The 22766-nt window shown below is 45.3% G+C and overlaps 2 protein-coding genes across 3 annotated transcripts; one reads left to right on the forward strand and one right to left on the reverse strand.

The window, feature by feature from the left end:
* Nucleotides 1-1076: 1076 nt before the first annotated feature.
* On the forward strand, nt 1077-14381 carry si:dkey-117m1.4 (uncharacterized). Of its 2 annotated transcripts, none has more exons than XM_067250450.1 (9): nt 1077-1205; nt 6286-6380; nt 6675-6753; nt 7321-7531; nt 7952-8023; nt 8290-9329; nt 9474-10303; nt 12270-12518; nt 12657-14381. In XM_067250450.1, the coding sequence occupies exons 1-9, from the start codon at nt 1111-1113 to the stop codon at nt 12908-12910; spliced, it is 2925 nt and encodes a 974-aa protein (XP_067106551.1). In that variant the 5' UTR covers nt 1077-1110; the 3' UTR covers nt 12911-14381. The 2 variants fall into 2 exon arrangements, with proteins under 2 accessions (XP_067106551.1, XP_067106552.1); XM_067250451.1 differs by having other exon boundaries at nt 9477-10303.
* Nucleotides 14356-19147, reverse strand: ankrd49 (ankyrin repeat domain 49). The gene is made up of 3 exons (XM_067250452.1): nt 18982-19147; nt 17944-18183; nt 14356-17000 (listed from the first exon to the last, which is right to left on the reverse strand). Exons 2-3 carry the CDS (start codon nt 18166-18168, stop codon nt 16524-16526), a joined length of 702 nt encoding a protein of 233 aa, XP_067106553.1. The 5' UTR covers nt 18169-18183; nt 18982-19147; the 3' UTR covers nt 14356-16523.
* Between the last annotated feature and the right edge of the window lie 3619 nt (nt 19148-22766).

A 22766-nucleotide genomic window follows, 5' to 3' on the forward strand; every position in this document is an offset into this window, starting at 1 on the left:
GTAGGAGGGAGAGTGTGTGAGTGTGTGTGTGTGTCTGACAGAGATAGAGGGGGAGGGGTGTGTGTGTGTGTGTGTGTGTGTGTGTGTGAGAGAGAAAGCTAGGAGCAAGCTCTGCAAATGGTGTGTGTGTGCCTGTAAAGTGCATGTCTGTGAGCTTGTGGAAGTGTGTATTTGAGTGTGTGTATGTGTGTGACTGACTGTGTGTGTGTGTTTGTGTGCGCAATCCCGCTTGTTTTTTTTTTACTTTATGTGTTACTGTACAGCACAGCACAGTACAGTTGAACAGATTACTGTGAGTATGTGCCGAATTATGCACATGTGTGTATGTTAACAGGAGGTGATGCAGGTAGCCTGGGGGGTCTAACACAGGACAAGAGTGAACATTTACTTTTTATCCTAAAACATCTTGAGCTTGCACACTGAATTGTATTCAATTTGTTGCACATGATAACCTATGCAGCTAGTTTATTTGGTGCACAATACATATATTTTCGAAAATTCACATTCACTTTTTTTTTATTATTAATTGGAAGTGTAGTGCATTGCTGGTGGAATGAGCTACTGTTAATGTAAATAACAGTACATTTGATAGGGGGCAGTATTGAGTAGGTCTGCGCCTCAATCAACCCAAAATTCAGAATTACTAAATTATTTTTAAACTATCACTACAGAGAATAAATGTAATAAGAGCTGGAAGTCTTACGTGTTTCTTTTACGAACATTTAGAGTCAACCTTTTTCTATGTTGCCAAGCAAACTCTAAACTCTTACAAATGGGCAGCAACATTTTTCCCTTGTAAATGGTGGATGTATCCACTTTTTACCTGGGGGTGGATCTTTCTAAAGACACGACCTATAAATTTAATTTTCCTTCATGCTGAAGACCATATAACACAAAAATCAACTAAAAGTATATTTTTCATGTTCATGTTATTAAAATAGAAAACAATTGTGGTAAATATAGTTTGTACTAGCTACTAACTAAACGACTGTCACCCCCAGCCTGCAATGTAATGGTATCGGCTAGAATAACCTTCGCGTGAGCTAGTTGTGAGAGTAGAGAGCGAGAGGGAGAAAGGTACGGAGAAGATCATCAGTTGCTAGCGTTAACATGGCGGAGACCGTACGCTCGCTCTTCGACTACCGGGAGCCACCGACCCTAGACAGCGACGGAGAGGGCAGCAAACCAGCGCCACCGCCACGGGGGTGAGGGAGTTAGTCAGACAAATCTTTTATACTGACGAAATATAGATAAACATTAAGATCTCTCTGTTGAAGTCAGACAGTCACTGACAGCAAGTGAGCGAGAGGGTGTGTGTGCGCGCGCCAGTGTGAGGATGTTTTTACTGAAACTAAAAGTTAAACTGTGCAATATCATAAGTTTGATAGCGACTAAAAGTCGTTCATGAGGAACGCTATCAATGAGAAACTAGTACAAATCTCAAAATTTAGCAAAATTGTTACTCCCCTCACTAAAATCAGGTTGAAAAAGGTGTGTGTGCGCGCGTGCGTGCTGTTGGTGGTTGTCTGTGTATGTGCCCGCGCCTGTGTGTCCGCTACTGTAGGAGCTAACATTAACTAGCTGATGTGCTTGAGAACGGGTCGAGTTAATTTGTCTAACTGTCTACTATGCTGAAACTGACATTAATTTTATGTAGCTATAAGCGAGTTACCTGCTAGTTAGGTAGCCAGCTATCTATCTAAGCTGGGCGTTAATTAGGCTAGAGATGGTTAAACACACCCTCCTGTTTAGCATATACAGTCGGTATATGTATTTTCCGATTTTCAATAAGATGATCTGTTGAACTGATTAGATACTACCAGAGACTCTCCTTGTGTGTTTGCGCACGTGCATGTGTGTGCGAGCGAGCGAGCGTGCGCGTGTGTGGTTGTGTGAGAGTGAGAGAGAGGCTGACACACACAGGGAGGGGAGAGAGCGTGAGAGAGAAAGGAACAAACAGAGTGTGTGTGTGAGTGTGTGTGTGTGTGTAGGGGGAGGGAGGAGAGTGTATGTGAGAGAGGGAGGGGGAGGAGTGTGTGTGTGTGAGAGAGAGAGAGAGAGAGCGAGTGGGGGAAGGAGAGGGATCGTGTGTGTATGTGCGTGTGTGTGAAATGGTAAGGGAGGGGGAGAGTGTGTGCGTGACAGAGACAGACACAGTATGTGTGTGTATGAGAGTGTGAGGGAGGGGGTGTGTGTGGTGTGGAGACTGTGTGACAAAGAGAGCAGGAGAGTGAGTGTGTGTGTACGTGTGCATGTGTGTTTGCGAAAGAGAAGGTGTGTATGTGTAATGGGAGGAGTTGTGTGACTGTGACTGTGTGAGTGTGTATTTTAGAGAGGGTGTGTATTCGAGTGTGAGCTGTGTGTGAGAGGGAGAGAGAAGGGAATAAAGGTGTGCTTTTCAGAGATGGTGTGTGTGTGCACACGTTAATGTGTGTGAGAGTTTTTAGAAGTGTGTTTGTGTCAGGGTGTGTATCTGTGTGTGTTTGTGTGCAAGTTGTATGTATGGTTGATAAAAAGAATAGGGAATAAATGTGTTTTTCAGTGTATGAGATACAGAGAAAGAGCTGTTGGAGACTGTGAAGGACGTGTGTGTACGTGAGAGTGAACATATTTGTGTAATAAAGGGGGAGGTGTGCGTGTGTGCGACTACGCCTGAGTGAGTGAGTGAGTGTGTGTGTGTGTGAGAGTGAGTGAGTGTGTATGTGTACGCCTGAATTAGTGTGAGTGTGTGTATGCATGAATTTGTGTGTGTGCATGCCTGAGTGTGTTTGTGAGAGTGTGTGAGATAGAGATAGAGGGGAAGTGTGTTTGAGAGGCTCAGAGAAGGGGAGGGGAGAGTGTGTTTGTGCATACGTGTGTGTTGCTGAGTGGGGGAAGGAGTGTGTGTGTTTGTTTGTGTGTGTGAAGGAGGGGGGGGAGGGAGGGAGGGGGGGAGGAGAGGAGAGTGAGTGAGTGAGGAGGAGAGCTGTGTGTGTGTCTGTGAATGTGTGAGAAGGAGAGAGACTAGTGTATTTATGTATAACCAAAAACTGTGTGGGTTTGTGTGTGTAGAAAGGATAAAGCATGTATTTGGTGTGTGTTGAAGAGAAAGACAATGTTTTGAAAATCATATTTTGTTAGTGTTGTCTCAAAAGTAGTAAGATGAGTGTAGGCCCTGGATGGTAACTACCCATTTTGGGGTTTCAGTTTGTGTGTGTCAGAGAGAGATTATTGAGTTTGTCTGTGATTTAGAAGAACACAGGATTTGAAACCAAGTGTGTGCGTCTGTCTTTAAGAAATGGAAGGATAGTGTGTTTCTGACGAAGAGAAGGAGAGGGTGTGTGTAGTAGAGACACAGAGAGTGTGTGTGTATGTTTAAGAGGGAGAGAGCAAGAGAAGAGGGAGGGTGTGTGTGTGTGTGTGTGAGAGAGTGTATGAGGGAAAGAGAAGGGGAGGGTGTCGTGCCGGAGAAAGGGTGAGGAAGTGTGTGTGAGTGCGTGCGTGCAAGCTTTTGAAACAGAGAAGGGAGAGTAAATGAGTGTGTGTCTTGGAAACAGAAAAAGAAGGCTTGGTAGTGCATATGCTGTGTGTGTGTGTGTTTGTTCTGGAGGCAGAGGGAGAAGGGGAGGGTGTGTGTGTTCTGCAGGCAGAAAAAGGGAGGGGTGTGTGTTGAGGGGGAGACAGACACAAGGTTTGTGTGTGTGTGCATGAATGTGTGTGTATGTGACAGACAAGGGCAGTGTGTTTGCGTGTGTGTCAGAGACAGAGGAAAGGAGAGTGTTTATGCATCTACTTTGTTTATGAAAGAGGAAAGGACAGTGTGTGTGCGTATGTGTGTGTTTGTGTGTTTGTTTGTGCGTGCGTGTGTGTGGGTGGGTATGTTATATGTGAGAGGGGGAGGGGGGAAGACTGTGTGTCTGTTTTATTATTGAGATTGTCAGAGAGAGAGAGAGAGAGAGAGAGAGAGAGAGAGAGAGAGAGAGATAGAGATAGAGAGAGAGAGAGAGAGAGAGAGAGAGAGAGAATGTTCTGCATGAAGGAGGGAGTGTATGACAGGCAGGTTGCGTGTGTGCATCATGTGTGCCTTATGGAGATGTGTAAGAGAGGTTATATGTATATTATTCAAACGTAGGACCGTGTATGGGAGAGAGGAATGGTATATATGCTATGGAGAGTGAGTGAGTGTGTATGTGTGTCTTTGTGTGAGAAAGAAAGAGAGAGGGAGTGGTATTGAAGGAGAACATAGTTCTGGGAGAGAGTATAGTGCAGATTGTGTGTGTGTGTGTGTGTGTGTGTGAGTGAGTGTGTGTGTGTGTGTGTGAGTGTGTGTGAGAGAGAGAGAGAGAGAGAGAGAGAGAGAGAGAGAGAGAGAGAGAGAGAGAGAGAGAGAGAGAGAGAGAGAGAGAGAGAGAGAGAGAGAGAGAGAGAGAGAGAGAGAGAGAGAGAGAGAGAGAGAGAGAGAGAGAGAGAGCGATCTGGGAGAGAGTATAGTGCAGATTGTGTGTGTGTGTGTGTGGAGAGAGAAGGGAAGAGAAGGAACATGAGACTGTGGGTTTGGTTATTTGAGAGAGAAGGGTAGAGCACAGTAGAGGGAGAGAGAGAGAGAGAGAGAGAGAGAGAGAGTGTGTGTGCGCTTGAGCAGGCTTGTGTGTGTGTGCGCATGTGAGCTTTAGTAAGAGGGGGAGGGGTGTGTGTGCGTGCATGTGAGCTTGGCTGAAGAGAGGATATTTGTGTGTAGTGTGTGTGTCTGTCTGTTTGCGTGCCTCTGTGTGTGTGTGTGCCTGACTGTGTGCGTGCCTGTGAGCCTGAGAGGGAGGGGTGTGTTAATGTGTGTCTGTCTGTGTGTGTGTGTGTGTGTATGCATGTATGGTTTGTGTAAGTGTGTGTGAGCACATTTGGGCCAGGTTGGGGGAGGGTTGTGTGTGTGTGTGCGTATGCGTATGCACGCGCACACACACACGTGGGCTTTCAGAACACGGGGTATGTGTACAGTACATGTGGGTCTTGAGTGAGGACTTGTTTGTGTATTTCTGTGTGTATGTGGGTTCGAGTGGGGAATGGAAAGGGGGCTGTGTGTGTGTGTGCTTGTTGGAGACAGAGAGGTGATGAGAATACATTGAAGAAGGGAATTAAGTTAAAAATGAAAATGTCCTACATTTTGAGACGTAGTAGGCTGATATAAAAGTCCTTTAAACTACACACACACACATACAAATGTGCCTGTTATTTTAGAATATCACTTTACCTGTTGTCACAAACAGAACATTTCATCAAATGTGCTTAACAGGTGTAAATGTGTGGAACGTCTTCAGGCATTGAACTGTCGCAAAACATTTTTGTGATGACAAAATACAATACTTAATTAGGCTACAGTAATAACAACAAGTTTCGTGATACAATAAACTACTTCAGTTGGAACAATTCTGTTTAGATAATAAAGTATTCAGAACACACACATATACATACACAAACACAAACACACGGTATCACGAGACCAGATGGAGAGAGGGTTGGATCAATACAAAGACTGTGAGTCTGGCTGATATCTCTTATCTCTCCTTCTCGCTTTTCTTGCACACACACACACCATATCATGAACACTTCACAAATCAAAATCTTCCTAATGGCCTAGGCCTGCTTCTTTTTAAATATATACTTGTTGCCTTTTTTCAGCTTTATTGGACAAAGACGGTTAATGATAAACAGGAAATGTAGGGGAGAGAGAGAGGGAAAGACATGCAGAGCTGGAATCAAACCCCGGACTCTGTGCTTGGGCCTCTGCTAGTATGCAACACACTCTACCCAGTGACCCACCAGTTGAGCCAACTGTCCTAGACCACTGGTCCGGGTGCAGTTCTGACATTCGTTACAGAAGGGATTGATTTTAAGAAAGATGATCTCAGAACAGCTTCTGAGGTAGCCCTTTGCTTCTACAAGTGCCTTTTGGAAAAAATCAGTACAGATTTGGGATCAGCGAGAGCAGCTGATCTTAGAACAGAGTCCGAGGAGCAAAGAGGAGTAAGTTCCCTGGGAAGTCCTAGAATAGAATCACTAGTAGAACAGAATCAATAAATGGACGATCGTCGTGGGTGGGGGAGGGCAGGGGTGAGAAGAAATGTATGCCAGGACTCTACCGATTCTATCTATCGCTCATCAGCTTATTGATCACAGCCCCTTGATTGATATGGAGTTCAGGAGATTGATTTGATAGTAATGTGAGTGTGTGTGTTTATTCTAAATAAGTCGTGTTTTCATGTAAAGCATTGCGACAGAATGTGTCGTTGACACCGTGCGTGTGTTACACAGACGCGGCTGTGGAAGAAAAAGGAAAGGGACACCTGTTAAAGTCTTCGTCACTGACAATGTGGAGGAGAACGTGCCTGAACACAGCTATGGCCCAGGTGTGTATATGTGTGCGTGTGTGGCACCAGTATTACATTGATTTAACGCTTGTGACTGTGTAATCGTGTGTGTGTGCGTGCCAGTTGGAGGGTGGTGTGAGTGTCTGTGTACGAGGAGGGAGGAGGTCCGTGTGTGTGTGTGTGACCTACTTGTGTGTGTGTGTGTACGTGTGAGTGTAAGCATGTCACTGCATTATGATGTGCACCAGTGTGTGTGTTGGGAGGGGGGTGATGACCTTTGTGTGTGCGTGCATACTTGTGTGTGTAATCCTTTCCTACCTCACTTCCTCTCAGGTGATCGTAAGGAAGCAGCAGAGAACAAGCGACCTACCCTGGATGGACCATTCTACACCACTGACCCTGCACACAACGGGTAACTGTGTGTGTGTGTGTGTGTGTGTGTGTGTGTGTGTGTGTAAATACTTTTTGTATTGATTTTCTGTGCTCAGTGCAGTGTGTAGTGTTGGCAGTGTGTGCACGCTTAGTGTAGTGTGTATTGTTCTCTGTGTGTGTGTGTGTGTGTGTGCTCAGTGCAGTGTGTAGTGTTGTGAGTGTGTGTGCTCTGTGCATTGTCTAGAGGGAGTTTGTGCGTATATGTGTACATTCTGAATGCAGTGTGTAATGTTGGAAGTGTGTATGTGCTAAGTGCGGTGTGTGTGTCTGTTTTCTCAGTGCATTGTGTGTGTGTGTGTGTGTGTGTGTGTTTGTGTGTGCTCAGTGCAGTGTGTAATGTTGGGAGTGTGTGTGTTTGTTCAGTGTGTATGTGTGTGCTCAGGGCTGTGTGTGTGTGTGCTCAGTGCAGTGTGTAAAGGTGGGAGTGTCCTGGATCAGGATGATCAGGAATCACCTTCAGGAGAGGGCATGCCCTCATTTTTTGTGTGTCCGCCTGTGTGTGTTTTTGTATAGATGGTTTTCTCTTTTTTTTTTCTTCCTCTCCCAGTGGTTCGTCGGAGCAGGGCGAGGAGGGTGGAGCTGGGGTGGCAAGGGGAGGGGCTGGGGTGTCGGTGTACCCCCCTCCCCCTAACTGCCGTATCCGAGAGGTGCACTGTGGCAGCCAGGTGCGTCTGGTGGTCATCGCCATCAGAGACATCACTAAGGGAGAGGAGATCACCGTGGACTACAGCCTGACTGAGTGGGGAGACAACACCATGGTAAGCACACACACACACATGCAATCACAAACAAGCACATGCACACACCACACACACAGTCAGCCCCTCCCCCCTTACACACACATGGCACAGCTCATCTAATCAGAATGTAAGTAATTACCAAGTTACCATGGTAATGGCTGAGATCCTATTATCATGCAGTAGATCTGAGGTAGCTCTAACCAGGGCCGTTCTGGAAACCTTCTAGACTAACACCAACAGGCTGAACTTCTCAGATCTAGAAGATCGCTGACCGCTGTAACCCTGACAATTGATGGTCCATCTTTCACTTTCAAAGCACGTTCAACAAATGTTCTTATAACTTTTTGGCCAAATATGTTTGAATGTATTTATTTTATACCAATGAGCGACAGTCACAGCGGAACCACACTGAAATTCCCCGTGCTTCCTCTCTCCCAGGGATTCCGTGGCCCAGTCTCTCCCGGGCGTTACGAGTGCAACTCTGACCCCGAGAACGACAAAATCAAAAAGGTAAGATGGACGCTGGTCGTTCATTGACCGCTTTCTGCCTACTCTAATGAGTAAATGGGATCCAGAGCCTGAGGTTACCTTAAATCAGATACTGATTATTCACACCTTGATATGCATGTCTTGCACACACGTTCTCCAATCTCCTAATCACCTCTCTCTCTCTCTCTCTCTCTCTCTCTCTCTCTCTCTCTCTCTCTCTCTCTCTCTCTCTCTCTCTCTCTCTCTCTCTCTCTCTCTCTCTCTCTCTCTCTCTCTCTCTCTCTCAGGAGGAGGAGTCTATCTCTCCCTCCACCCAGCAGGACTACCTCACCCCCTCCTGGTCCCTCTCTCCCTCCTCCTCCCCCGTCTCCCACTCTGATGCCAGCGACTCAGACCCCGAGAACGAAGGCGGGGAGGAAGGAGGGCCCCGGGGCCGCGCCAGCCGGCGCTGCAAGAAACGCCACACTCCATCCAAGAGGAAGACACCACACCGGACGCACCCGGGAGCAGGGCGGGGACCCCTGCTGGCTCACCAGCACCTGCCCTCCTCCCCCATTCCACACTCCCCCTCCTCCTCCAGCGCCAGACCTCTCTTCAAGGCCCCGGCTCCGCTAGCAACCAGCACCATGGCCAACATCGGCCTGGGTCTGGCTCGGGGCGTGGCCGGGAGCGCCGGTGGCCCAGCCCGGCAGAGCTGTGACTACTGCGGGCGCCACTTCCGCTCTCTGGGGCGCCATCTCGACAAGCACCACGCCCACCAGCCCGACGTGTGCGCCGCACTGGTCGAGCGCCACACGCACATGCCCCACCTGAGTCGCGGCCCTCAGTCTGGGCCCGCCCCGTCTTCATCCACTGTGACGCAGAACACTCGCCCGGTGCACGGAGGCATCCAGGATCTCTCCCCCGTCGCCCCCGCGCCCACCGCCGCCACCCAATCTCCCGCCTCCGTCGGCAAGAACGGCTGCGCTCCGCCGGTGTTGAGCCCGACCCGCGGACGAAGCGCCGTTCCGGTGTCCGTGTTGAAGAGGAGCCCTCCACCGGTGGCCATGACCCCGCCCAGAAAGGGTGGACTGCGGTTTAGGAAGGAGCAAGAGGAGGGGGACGAGGAGGAGCGAGAGGAGGGCGAAGTGGAGGTGGTGAAGGTGACCCGGCCTAAAGAGGAAGGGGACGGGCAGTTGGTGTGTCCGCACTCGTTCAGCGAGGCCAACAAAGGGATGGAGACGCTGCCAAAGGAGGAGGACGAGGAAGAAGAGGAGGAAGAAGAGAACGGGGTGATGGAAATAGAAGACGACAGTGGAACCGAGGACAAGGAAAAGGACCTTCTGAGGTAAGTCGAGTCCAGCAGTGTCCTCGGCCCAAAAAATTAACCTTTTTGTTCGTTTGACGTTACATTAAAATGAACATAAATATGGCTTCTCTTCCCCCTCCACTCCCTCCCTCTCTCTCTCTGTCCTTCCTTCCTTCCCTCCAGCAGCTCAGGCCGCCTCCACATGCTGCCTCTCCTCTCCTCCCTCTCCTCCCTTGTTCTCTACCTCCGCCGGCTTCAGCACTCTGCCTTCCTGTCGCTGTCCCGCCAGCTGCAGTCCGCTGAGGCCTGGCGCCTACTGTGCCACTCCAGCCTGGCTCTGCTCATCCTCTACAACCGCCGGCGTGAGTGTGAGGTCTCCAAGCTCGCCATCGCCGAGTACCGCGTCCGCGTCACCCCCCAGTGTCCCGTGCCGGTCCCCCCCGGTGCCCCGCCCGCCCTCACCCCCCTGGAGGCCTCCCTGTCCCCCTTCGAACGCCTTGTCCTTCCCCATCTCCCCCGTGTGGGGGTGCAGGGCAAGCGTGGCCGCGTGCAGCCCCTCATCCTGCCCCCGCATTGCGAGCCCTGCCTGGAGCTCCTCCTGCAGACGCGCCACGACGTGGGCGTGGACCCGCAAAACCCTTACGTCTTTGCCCGCCCCTACCACTCCCCGGCCACGCCCCTCCGCGGCACCGACCTGCTGAGGAGCCTGGCCCGCTCCAGCGGCACGCGCAACCCCAGGGCGCTGACCCAGACCCGGGTTCGACGGCAAGTGGCAATCCTGACGCAGCTACTGCTACTGGGGGAGGGGGAGGAGCCAGGCCAGCCGGGCGGAAGCGCAGTGGAGCGGCTGGAGCACTTCCTGGAGCGGGAGTATCACGTGACGCAGAGCTGCGGCGGGATTGGCCAGGATCCGGGGCTGATGGGGAGAGTGGGGCGGGTGGTGCTGTGTGGAGAGAGGGATGGAGTGCTCTTCAGAGGGATGAGTCTACACCACATCTGTCTGGAGCTGGACGGTGAGGCAGGGGGGAGGAAAAGGGGGTAGGATTTTTTAAAGAAAGCTAGTGAAAAAATGAATAAGATATGAAGCTGTCATGGAATGATCTATAGTTAGGTCCATAAGTATTGACACAATTTTCATCATTTTGGCTCTGTATACCACCACAATGGATTTGAAATGAAACAATCAAGATGTGCTGACTTTCAGGGTATTTACATCCAAATCAGGTGAACGGTGTAGGAATTACAACACATTTTATATGTGGCCCCCCCCTTTTTAAGGAACCAAAAATAATTGGACAAACTAACATAATCATAAATCTAATTGTCACTTTTAATACTTGGTTGCAAATCCTTTGCAGTCAATGACAGCCTGAAGTCTGGAACCCATAGACATCACCAGACGCTGGGTTTCGTCCCTGGTGATGCTCTGCCAGGCCTCTACTGCAACTGTCTTCAGTTCCTGCTTGTTCTTGGGGCATTTTCCCTTCAGTTTTGTCTTTAGCAAGTGAAATGCATGCTCAATTGGATTTAGGTCAGGTGATTGACTTGGCCATTGCAGAACATTCCACCTGTTTGCCCTAAAAAACTCTTTGGTTGCTTTCGCAGTATGCTTCGGGTCATTGTCCATCTGCACTGTGAAGCGCCGTCCTATGAGTTCTGAAGCATTTGGCTGAATCTGAGCAGATAATATTGCCCGAAACACTTCAGAATTCATCCTACTGCTTTTGTCAGCAGTCACATCATCGATAAATACAAGGGAACCAGTTCCATTGGCAGCCATACATGCCCACGCCATAACACTACCTCCACCATGCTTCACTGATGAGGTGGTATGCTTTGGATCATGAGCAGTTCCTTCCCTTCTCCATACTCTTCTCTTCCCATCATTCTGGTACAAGTTGATCTTGGTCTCATCTGTCCATAGGATGTTGTTCCAGAACTGTACAGGCTCTTTTAGATGTTTTTTGGCAAACTCTAATCTGGTCTTCCTGTTTTTGAGACTCACCAATGGTTTACATCTTGTGGTGAACCCTCTGTATTTACTCTGGTGAAGTCTTCTCTTAATTGTTGACTTTGACACAGATACGCCTACCTCCTGGAGAGTGTTCTTGATCTGGCCAACTGTTGTGAAGGGGTTTTTCTTCACCAGGGAAAGAATTCTTCTGTCATCCACCACAGTTGTTTTCCGTGGTCTTCCGGGTCTTTTGGTGTTGCTGAGCTCACCAGTGCGTTCTTTCTTTTTAAGAATGTACCAAACAGTTGATTTGGCCACACCTAATGTTTTTGCTATCTCTCTGATAGGTTTGTTTTGATTTTTCAGCCTTACGATGGCTTGCTTCACTGATGGTGACAGCTCTTTGGACTTCATATTGAGAGTTGACAGCAACAGATTCCAAACAAATACCATACTTGAAATGAACTCTAGACCTTTTATCTGCTCCTTGTCAATGAAATAACGAACTCCCTTTATGAGGGAATAACATACACCTGGCCATGGAACAGCTGAGCAGCCAATTGTCCAATTACTTTTGGTCCCTTAAAAAGGGGGGGGCCACATATAAAATGTATTGTAATTCCTACACCGTTCACCTGATTTGGATATAAATACCCTGAAATTAAAGCTGAAAGTCTGCACTTGTAGCACATCTTGATTGTTTCATTTCAAATCCATTGTGGTGGTATACAGAGCCAAAATGATGAAAATTGTGTCAATGTCCAAATACTTATGGACCTAACTGTAAATTATCTTCTTTCAAATAAAGGATCTCCAGGTGTATTTTTATAAAAAATTACCATCAGGAAGTATGGTACAGATGTAGGGGTTAATATGTAGTGATAATCCAAATACATAAATATATAAAACAAATATAAAGTTGGAAAAATGCTATTGGATCTATGTTGTTGCAAGAAATTAAATGTGTGCCCCTTCTTTCCTTGTCCGCTCGCTATCTTCTCCTCTCCATGCTGTCCTCGGTCCAGTAATGTCTGGAAACTCCGCAGACTCATACTCGGAGGGCGAGTCTGAAGGCGAGCCGGGCAAAGAAAAGGGCGAGGTGACCCCAGCCACCCAGACACCAGCCCCAACACCCACGCTGCTGTACGTCCGGAGGGGAAAGGCCAACAGCAGGACGCCGCGGCCCAAGAAGATGAAAGGCACGCCCCCGTCCGCCTCGCCTCTATCCCCGGCTCTCGTCGGCCGCAGGAGAGGCTCCGGTCAGCCGCGCTCAGGTTTGTGTGCTTGTCTGGGTCGTGTCAACGAAACCATGTGCGTGCTGGTACGCTCAGTGTCATCTCACTGATCCTGCTGTATCCTCCAGTCCCCCAGCGTGTGTTGTGACAAGTTTGCCTCCGTCGCTCTTTCCGCAGGCAAGCGCGGCGTCCTCAAGCGTCCGTGGTCGGAGGCGGAGCGCGCAGCCGTGGAGGAGCACCTGACGCGGAACATCGCCGAGCTGCGTGTGCCGGCCAAGGCGGACTGCGAGCGCTGCCTGCAGTCCTGCCCCCTGCTGGTGAGCAACCGCCGTGACTGGCGTGCCATCAAGTTCTACTGCCACAACCGCATCCAGCTGCTGAAGAAGAACCAACGTCGCGACATCGACCCGCCTCCACTCATTGTCTGCTGAGAAGGGAGGCTGAAGGACGTCTGACGTAGCACACTACTTCTCGCGGTCCAGATGACCGCCGATCCTTGTAAGCACACACATTTTGGACAGTCCTCTGTCTGCAGAAGGGGAACCTGTCTATTCTGTAGTGCATTATCTGAAGGAGATTTCAAAGGAGCTCCAATGACACACTATGTTTCACTGTTTTGAGGTCTTAAATTCTACCATTTATTTTAGGATGGAGAGTGGTGAGTGCACTACAGAACAGGTGCACTAAATTTGTGTAGGGTGTCATTTGAGATTCACTGTAAGAGACTAAAGAGATTGGCATGGGTTTGGTTACGCTTTAGTTTGTACAGGCCTGTATTAGATTCACCTCTAACAGAATGGCCCTGTAGCAACTGTGCCATTACGATTTTTGGAGTTATCTTTACTTAGAACTGATTGGGTAGTCTGCAATTGCTCAGTTAGTCTGTAGCCTTTACTCTGAAAAGATTCCCTTTTCCTTTCCAAAATGGTACTAGATGTGACACACCTAGATACCAATAATGGGGTTGTTCGGAGTGAACCATATTATCTTCAGTATTTCTATGTTGGAAGTGGCAACACTGTCAGTGAGGTAAAGTTTGATTCCTCAAAGCCATGATTAGTCCTAAAACATGTGATGGGTAGACTAAATCATGTTGCATATTTGGTTACCATACCTTCTCCTCAAAACAGGTACATCATAGAAGCTGAGAAGGTATTTACCCAGAGAACTAGCATTTTGTTTTTGGCATCGGTCCACTTACTTTTCCTGTGCATTTTTGCACTTTTTTTTTCTTCAAGCAGTAAAAAGAAAACGGTGCTTAAGTTATCAAGCTATTATCTCAATTTGAGGGCGATACATTTCCCTGACTTCCCTCGGTTGGGTTGTCTTTTGAGGCATTATTTGGAAGTGAACCGAATGACTCGGCCGGAAAGTTGTTTATTTTATTTGTATTATACCCCCCCCCCCATGCAGTGTTTTTGCGTTGTTCGTGTTAATTGTTCGTCTTTACGAAGACTAGTTTTGGTCCAGTTCCTGTCCGGCTTTTATGCGTGTCAATAGTTTTGCAGTAGGCCTAATACTAGATTCTGGATGCTTTTGTCACTCGATTACAATTGCCCAGAAAATCTTTGTCAACTACTGAATTACAAAAAAACTACACAACACCATGTCGAACAGATACTTGAAGTTATTTAAACCGTTCACATCATCCATTGTTAGTTTATGCTCCAAGTCCAGCCAGTTACGTTGTACAGAAAAAATATATATAATTTTGTTAACTGGCTTGTTTGTCCTACTTGTAACTTTTTCCCCATTTATGAGTGTATATTGTACATAGGCCTGTGGTTTGTAAATATTCACAGTAACACAAAGAAAAAAAGCTACACACAGTGTATGATATTCCTTGGTTTTCGTGTAATGTTTTTTTTTTTTTTTTATAAGTCTTATAAAAAGTTGCAGCTGTTTTGTCTTCTGTGATTATTTCTAGCATTGATACTAAACTTAAGACACAAAATGTATTACCATGGCGTGGCACTCTACAGTTCCCCACTTTGACAAGGAGATGGCGCAGTTACATCAGCAACAGGTGTGTCGCAGGCTCGCAGCTTAAAAAACAGGTACACTAAAGACAGGTGCTATAGAAGGTGCTATAGACGACAGGTGCTAAGACTATATGCACATTTCATATACATTTCAAATAGATGTGAGGGAGTGTAGTTCATATAGATAATATAAAATTTCCAACAACAACAGCCTATTAAATAGTGCAGTAAACCACCTCAAATGTTACAATGCGCGCAGTATTGCACATTCAAACAAATATGTGTTACGTGGCATCTTGGTCTTATGCCAATTTACGTATGGATGTATGATTATTGTGTACGGTCAGACCTTTGACAGACGCGCTGCAGTCAGGCTGCTGTTTATCTAGTCTACTTGTCCAGGAGATGGCACCAAAAATTACCTGTGGCGTCCGTTCAATGTATCAGATGAGCTTATATAACACCTCAACCTAGCCTACCTGCTTAAAAAACAAGCTTGTGTAACATTTATCATCCAATTAAGTTAAAAAGTAGTTATTTGATTTGCTAATGCATAGTAAAGGCAACACGGCAAAACGAAATTCGACCATAGGGTACTGTTTATAAAGTTCCACTAGAGGGCAGAAAGACCCTTCATTCCCAAAGTTGAGCAAGACCCCATAAAATTCCGAAAGTAGTTCTGTGCGCATAAGTAAATAACTTGTTATTTGATTAAGAAACATGATTTGAGTGCACAAGATAAAAAATTAAATGTAGGGACCTTAGGGGCTCCGTAAGTACAAGATCAGCCTAGGTGACATGGACATTCTGGGGTGAAATAAATTTGATACGGTGAGTTTGCTCCATTTTATGGTGACTGTGCATCTGATGAGGCATCTGAGAGGCATGATTTTATAGTAGCTTAGACCTACGTTTTCTTTTGCACACAAGATAACTTGTGCATAGGAGGAAAAATAAAACTTACTGGACTTATTGGCTCCGTAATACCCTAAGGGACAAGGTCGCTTTTCTCATCTTAAAAGATGATTCCATGTAATAGATAAACACTGCATATCCATGCAAGACAGCAAATTAGTAAATGCCCTGATATGATAACAAAGAATAATTTCAATTACAATTTGCAGTTTACATCATCAAACCATTTCTTTTAGTTACTCATTTGGAGTGTCACATATCCAGGTAATCTGACAGAACTAAAATGATACCACGTAGACCTGCAGCTTCCTCCTTCTCATCGGAGAGCTGAAATGAGGATTGGGGCTGGACATGAATGGATTGTTTGGACATGAAACGAGAAGTAATAAAGAAATAATATGGATTCATGAAACGAGGATAGGGTTGTTTGTTTTAACCCTTGTGTTATCTTCAGGTCATTCTGACCCATCAGTCATTGTGACCCACCGTCGTATTGCCACAACTTTACCGCATACAAAAACAAAGTGAAGCATTTTCTTTTAACCTTTGGGCTGTCTCAGACCCCCCACATTGCGAAGGTTAAAAGAAAATGCTTTTTATTTGTTTTAGTATTGGGTAAAATTGGGTTAACACAACGATGGTTCGTTGTGAACCTTTGGGTCATGTGACCCGAAGGCAGCACAAGGGTTAAAGTAGCCTATGTGGCCGCTCAAACAGCTGCCACTCAGTTCCCATGACAACCAATACAGTTGGATTATGAACTTCATCTGCAAAACCTGTTGGCGTCTGTATGAGTTCTTCTGTTCTACAAACAGGTGTAGGCCTACGTGTATCCAGTAGGAAGAGTAACGCCTTGTACTGCTCCAGGGGGTTGCTGTGAATCACGTCACCACTTTATTATGGAGGCTCATGATATTTTTGGTTGAGGAAAAATGCTTCTGAAAGACTTCAGATAAGTGGGATGTACGCTCGAAACTGTACACTTGCATTGCCATTGTAGATATTTACCATGGAAGGGGAACCAATGTTTTTGTTGGTATTGTTCTAGTGTGGTTTATTCTGAGTTCACATTGAGAGTAATTTGCAATAAGACATGTACACATTCAAAATGTCCATGGAACCAAGCAACGGTAAGAGGTAGGGGAGTTCAGCACGGAGGCAACACGCCAATAGAGTCTTCCACCATCTCAAAAAGGAAGTGATGCGGTCCGCTCCGCCTGGCAACCTCGCTCGCCGTCTCTCCTCCGCTGCTGACAATCCACGGCTGCAGATGGCGCTGCGAAAGCAGGAGCTCAAGCGTGTGGGCGGAGTCTGCAGGTGATCGGCTGGTGTGGGAGGCGGCCAGGTGCAGTGGTGTGAGCCCGCCATTGGTCTGGCTGTTAAGCTCTGCCCCTCTATGCAAAAGAAGGGTTGCCACGACTACGCGGCCCCAGCGACACGCACTATGGAGTGCCGTCCATCCATCGACCGTGCAGAGGTCAATGTCCGCTCCCGCCACCAGTAGTGTGGGCACCATGGCAACATGACCTCCGTATGCCGCGCGGTGTAACGGAGTGTACCCATCTGTGTCTCTGCAGTGCACCAGTGAAGGGTCACCTGACAGCAACCTCTGGACTGTCGTCAGCTGACAGAGAAAGAGAAGAGTAGGAGTAAGAAGGACAATTGTTTCATTTTGTTGTTGTCAATAGCAGGGTTTCACCTTGTTGAATAGAACTGATAAAAGGATACAATGAGAAGAGAAAACATCACATATTAACTTCAGTAAAGCACTGTAAGGTTTAGAGTAAGAACAAGAACTGATCATTCTTAATATGCTGGTTTGAGGAAATATATCCAGTTAATCTTTAGATGAAGGCCGTGACTACCACTTAAACTCAAGGCATACTCTTCTGTACATCCCAAACTCAGATGTGTCTTGAGAACCATTAGGTCCAAGGCCAACCGCTAGCCGGCTATATCCTGGCATTGGCCTTGGTAATAAAATGGTTAAATTATTATCATGGTAGACAAACATAAACATGTATATTAAAAATTTATATATAATAGTCTGTGGCAACAGTGCCTATGGTAGGCCCACACTAACAAAACAATAACCCAAGACCCATTATTAACGGTTATCTGAATTGAATTTCCTTCAGGAAATTCCTTCAGGAGGGAGTCAGGTGGCTGAGCGGTTAGAGAATCGGGCTAGTTATCCGAAGGTTGCCAGTTCGATTACTGGTCATGTCAACTGACGTTGTGTCCTTGGGCAAGGCACTTCACCCTACTTGCCTCAGGGGGAATGTCCCTGTACTTACAGTAAGTCGCTCTGGATAAGAGCGTCTGCTAAATGACTAAATGTAAATGTAGGATTCATAGAGAATATAATCATAAAAAAACCTACTATGTCTCGAATAATCTCCCCTCTGACTGTGTGTTACACTAGGCTGGAGCAGAGTTGTGGTCTAATTGAGTAGATTAATCGATTTCTAGCACTTAATGTGTCTGTGTGTGTTTATATGCATAAGATCATGACCAGCGGGCTATGTGAACACGTGTCTTTTGTGCGTGTGAACTACTGAACTCACACGGTCATTTTCCGCCGCCCATAGTATGAGATCCTGTGGTCTCCCCTTCAGCCTCTCCTCTCTCTGGGTGTACCACTCCTCATTGTGCTTCCCCTCTTCTTCCTCCTCCTCCTCATCTTCCTCCTCCCCCTCCTTTCCTGGCCACAGGCTATGGCCTCCACGGGGAATTAGGTGCCCATGCGTCTTCAAGAGCTCCAGCTGGTTAAAACCATCTGGGAACTCCATTGTGCTGCAAGTTGACTAATTGGCCATTTTCATAATGTCAGAATGAGCGAGTGTTGATACATCAAAACTTCACCTGCCTGTGAAGATGGCTTTTCCTTCAGCTAGTACCCCATTGGTGTTTCCATGACAACATTAAAGACTCATTTAAGAAGCATTACCATGTGTTAAAAAGTCCTTAATGTGGTCGTGGAAACACCAGCTGAAAGAAAAGTCATCTTCACAAGAAGAAACTGTGAAGAAAATTTCCTGAGTACGTTAATTATTGTATTTGCTTATTCATACTCGTAACGAAAGCTTGAGAATTATTTAGAGTAAGATAATCAGTACAGTAATGCAGCTTCATCGCAACACTATGATGAACAGGCCTCGCTAAACAATACATAGATATCCCAAAGAAGCTAGTACCAGCTAACTAGCGCATTATTTTAATACAAACGAAGTGTTTTATTGTGCCACAGTACATAGCTCTATGTTTTTCAGTACATGTGATTTGCTGCTTAGGAACGGTGTTATGTCCATACTGTACTGGTTTTCAAACTAACTGGTTTCCGTATATTGTGTTTACCTAGAAGCAGCAGTTGTTAGGTAGCATTTGAAAATCCCAGTATTATGTTTGTGATTGTGTGACGAATCTGGGAAAAAAGGCAGGCAACAACTGCTGCTGCTGTTAGGTAAACCAGTAGGGACATAACACCGGCTCGCTCGTGGACGATTTTAAATAGGCTGTACAAGCACTTACATTTTAAGTGAAAAGCAATCAAGCAAGCAACCTCAACACAACAGTCAGCAAAATAAGTTGATCACAAGTCTTACCTGGCTAGCTAGTTAGTTGCCTCGTGTGGTTTGGTATCTATTACTGCAGTACTGTATAAAGCTGGATAGCAGTAAAATACCCGGTTATTCAACAGTTATCTACACATCTAAAATACTTTGATGGTACATATCTTTTTAGAAACACGAGACGCGATCTGGCAAGAAAAAGCTTCTTCTTCTTTTGTTGTTAAGTGAGATTGCAACCAATATTTAAGAGGTGCATCATCGCCACCTACTGTTTGAAGAGTGTGAGGCCGGTGGCGAGGCTTAACTTTTTGGTGGCGGTTAGAATTTTTGTCCGATTTGAGACGGCGCCAACCCCACGTCACTGTGATGTGTGATTACACTGTGTTATTCTGACACCTTCAGTTTCGCTAATGCTCATATCCGGACCAAAAAGTACAATTTACTTAAATATTTTCCTTTATTGACAGACTGCTATATTATTGTGGAAGAAAGTGTTTTAGTCCGCCTCTTCACAAATGGAAAGACTACGTTGAGTTCTGGTTGTATTATCAATCTGCAGATTGGAGAGAGTCAGTGCCCAGGGACCCTTTTGGGTACTAATAGGGCCTTGCCTGTAGTAGCCAGTTTTTCCACATGGTTGCACACATATGGAGTTTGCTTATAGAATTAATTCCCGTTGAAGCATATTTAATAATTTTCTAATTAACGTCATGAGATGACAACAGGGTCCTACAATTTCTTTGGAGCTTGCGTCAGTTGCAGTTGGGGCTGTTTTTTCCCATCACCATAACCTCCAAACCTATTGTTTAAACTATATAAAGCATCCAAACATTTGGAGAAGTTTCATGGGTGTAGGCTACTTATATTTTACAACTGATATTTCTGTGTATTTTAAATAAGTGCATACTTATTATTTATGAAGATTGCATAGATTAAAAAGCATAGGCTAGCCTACAACAGACACTTGTTGCTGCTCATTTACAAAATACTAAAGTGAAAGTGTCGATTACAACAGGGTTCTCTTCAAATTTTCCTTAGCGCAAGAAGTAGGGTTTATGGTGTTGTGATTAACATGTTGGTCTTTGTGGCCTTGCTTAGAGCAAACACATCTAATAACCAATAATATGTCTTCAGTAACCATGACAACCTCACTGGGATGTACCTAGTAGTCATGACAACTCTTCTTTAAGTGGCATGTGAGTCGTGACACAGGATTTTATTCAGTTTTTTTATAAATAGTTCTAGAGCATGGTTCACAGCACTTTGAAATGATTGTAACGCAAGTAGGTCATGCCCGGAGCATCTTGTTACAATGGACAAAAACTCAATTGAATTTGAACTTGGAAGAGAATCTGTAAGTATGCATGCTGCTCCAAATTCCTTCAGGGTGTAAACTTGTCTGTCATTTTCATGGTGAAACCAATGGGGTCAAAGTCCACTGAGCAGCCAAGTCATTAAAGGCTGTATAGTTGGCGAAAATGTCAAATATATGTCAACAAGTTAAAATATACTATCTACTCTGTTTTCAATTGCATTTGTCATGTTTATCTTCTGTTTTCTGTGTATAGGCAATATTGAATATGATCTCCTGATCAACTTGCTGCTACCAACGGACTTAATAATAATGATAATTATGAATGTTCTTCATAGTCAAGGTCTTCATGGTCAAGGCAATCTCAGGGCTACAGGTTTTAAAAGAAAAACAATCAAGCCCTAAATAACTAGTGATAAATAATCTGTCAGTCTCTGGCATTCTCTGGGTCTTTCTTAAGTGCACCAAAACAAATGTATCCACAGAGAAAATGGCAAGTGACTCATCTTACCTCAGCCAAACATTCAAGAAAAGCACACCGACCCACATGAACACACATACAGACACACAAACTTGATTAAAATGTTCTGTGATACATAATGTGACCTTTTATATGGTGTTTTATAGGTGATTAAGGATCCTTCATTTACATCTCAAAACAACAAGTCAAATTCCATGCAGGTGTCTGCACCCAATCAAGGTTTTTGAAACCCATATAATTATAAATCACATTAGGAAACGTAAAGAGCTGCTCATGACATACATGCCTGCATGTGACCAAACAAAATAATTGTGTATATGTGTGTGAATACATATGTAATCGTTATTATTCTGTGTAGGATGCTTGCATAGTGTTTAATTGTGGGTGGTGCAAGGTTGTATGCCTGCTATATGTACTGTAGACACATGTCGCCCCTATTTCTGGTTTGCACACATTTCTTGTTCCTTACATTTATTGTAACGAAAGTACAATGAATACAAATTGAGATTTATTCAGTTTCAACTTCGACACAACTTCGACAGCACTAGCTGCTGTAGATGAAATACTAAAAGGACAAGCCAATCAATTCAAAACAATGCAAGGTCAAGATGAGCAACCATTCTATTTCCCTCCTTAATTTGTTTATGTGGGTGTCCATATGTGAGAGTTCTAGAAAACTGTTGTTGTTTTAATTAGAGGTTGCACCTGACAGTTAGCACACAAAAGTCCACAATGATAGAGAGATTGGTTTGTCAAAAGTTGACTATATGTATTTGTATGTGAATGCATGTGTGCATGTGTTGTCTCTGTGTTCAACAATGCATACTAATTCCTAGCCTTGACTGTATAATTTGTGACTCACTTTAATGCAATCAGAGTTATATTGGCATGTGTGAAGTGTTTAAAAAAAGGGAGTGCTTTCAAGGAGCTCCACAAGGCTGTGTTTTATTATTGCATAATGAAAGGCTTATATCAATGACTTTAAATGTTACACCTATAGCCAAGCTATTCATTCAGTGCCAGACTGACAATATTCTTTATTGTAGGAAAGTGTGTGGTTAGAAAAAGTCCCCGATCAGTTTCCATTTTTGGAATTCCGAATTACAATTTTTGAAGGTCCAGTATTTAGGAGCAAAGGTACTTCCTACTAAATTAATGATACAACCTTACCCGGGTACCATTGCACACTTTCATCATGGGAATTTATTATTCAAATTCGAACTTCTTATGTACCACCGAAACATTACTTTTTTTAAAAGGGTTTATAGCTTTTGCTCCATTCTTTTTTCAGTTTCAGAAGCGTCCCAGGAGTGGCTCCCTGATCTGCTTCGCTAAATAACTGGACTTTTAAGTTTATTAAAGGGTAGGCAATGTTGTTGAGCACTTTTTATAATATAAGCTGAAAAAGATGTTCACATCTTGATAGCAAATAATAAATCTAAAGGTTGGACAGTAAAATGAAATAAATCCGATATCTGTGTGCGTTGCAGGACTGTAGTAAACACGACCACTCATTAAGGTTGGACCGACACTAATGATTGGATGGCATTCAGACCGAATGTAGTGATTGCACTACTTGTTTGTCTGTCTACTAGGCAAATAATAAATTAAGCGCAGATTTCAATGACGCACAGTGTTTGACAGAGCGCCTTCTGTCCAGTATTGTCGAGGGGGTGTTGGGGTGCGAGTTGACATGATTGGCAGCTGTCATCAGCACTGGAGAGGTGGCTGAAGTCAGGTGGCAAGATAAAGCCATTTGCTAAGAAATTGAAGATTGAACCCATATGCAACTATACATCAGACAGATTTAAGTTTCCTCCCTCCCCAGTTGCATTGTTCATGCATTCCATGTAAAAAGTCTGGCAAGTATAATAAAAAATGTACTAGCCAATGGCAACTCGAGCTTCACTGTGTCCGTAGAGCGTTGTTGTTGTTAGTTGATCTCGCGAACTCGCTAATACAGCTGCCGCAGCGCTCCTCTTCTGAAATGCTGTGGAGGACATGAACAAAACCTCATTGGAGCCC

This window comes from Osmerus mordax, chromosome 14, assembly GCF_038355195.1.
Source record: "Osmerus mordax isolate fOsmMor3 chromosome 14, fOsmMor3.pri, whole genome shotgun sequence".
Lineage (NCBI taxonomy): Eukaryota > Metazoa > Chordata > Actinopteri > Osmeriformes > Osmeridae > Osmerus > Osmerus mordax.

Bases quoted from the DNA above. Each gene is read 5' to 3' on its own strand.
- ankrd49 (XM_067250452.1), bottom strand. From the start codon at position 18,168: ATGGAGTTCCCAGATGGTTTTAACCAGCTGGAGCTCTTGAAGACGCAT. The intron at 17,001-17,943 runs GTGAGTTCAGTA...TTTCTCTGTCAG, and splicing joins GGGCGGCGGAAAATGACCGT to CTGACGACAGTCCAGAGGTT.
- si:dkey-117m1.4 (XM_067250450.1), top strand. From the start codon at position 1,111: ATGGCGGAGACCGTACGCTCGCTCTTCGACTACCGGGAGCCACCGACC. The intron at 6,381-6,674 runs GTGTGTATATGT...ACTTCCTCTCAG, and splicing joins TGAACACAGCTATGGCCCAG to GTGATCGTAAGGAAGCAGCA. The intron at 9,330-9,473 runs GTAAGTCGAGTC...CCTTCCCTCCAG, and splicing joins AAGGAAAAGGACCTTCTGAG to CAGCTCAGGCCGCCTCCACA.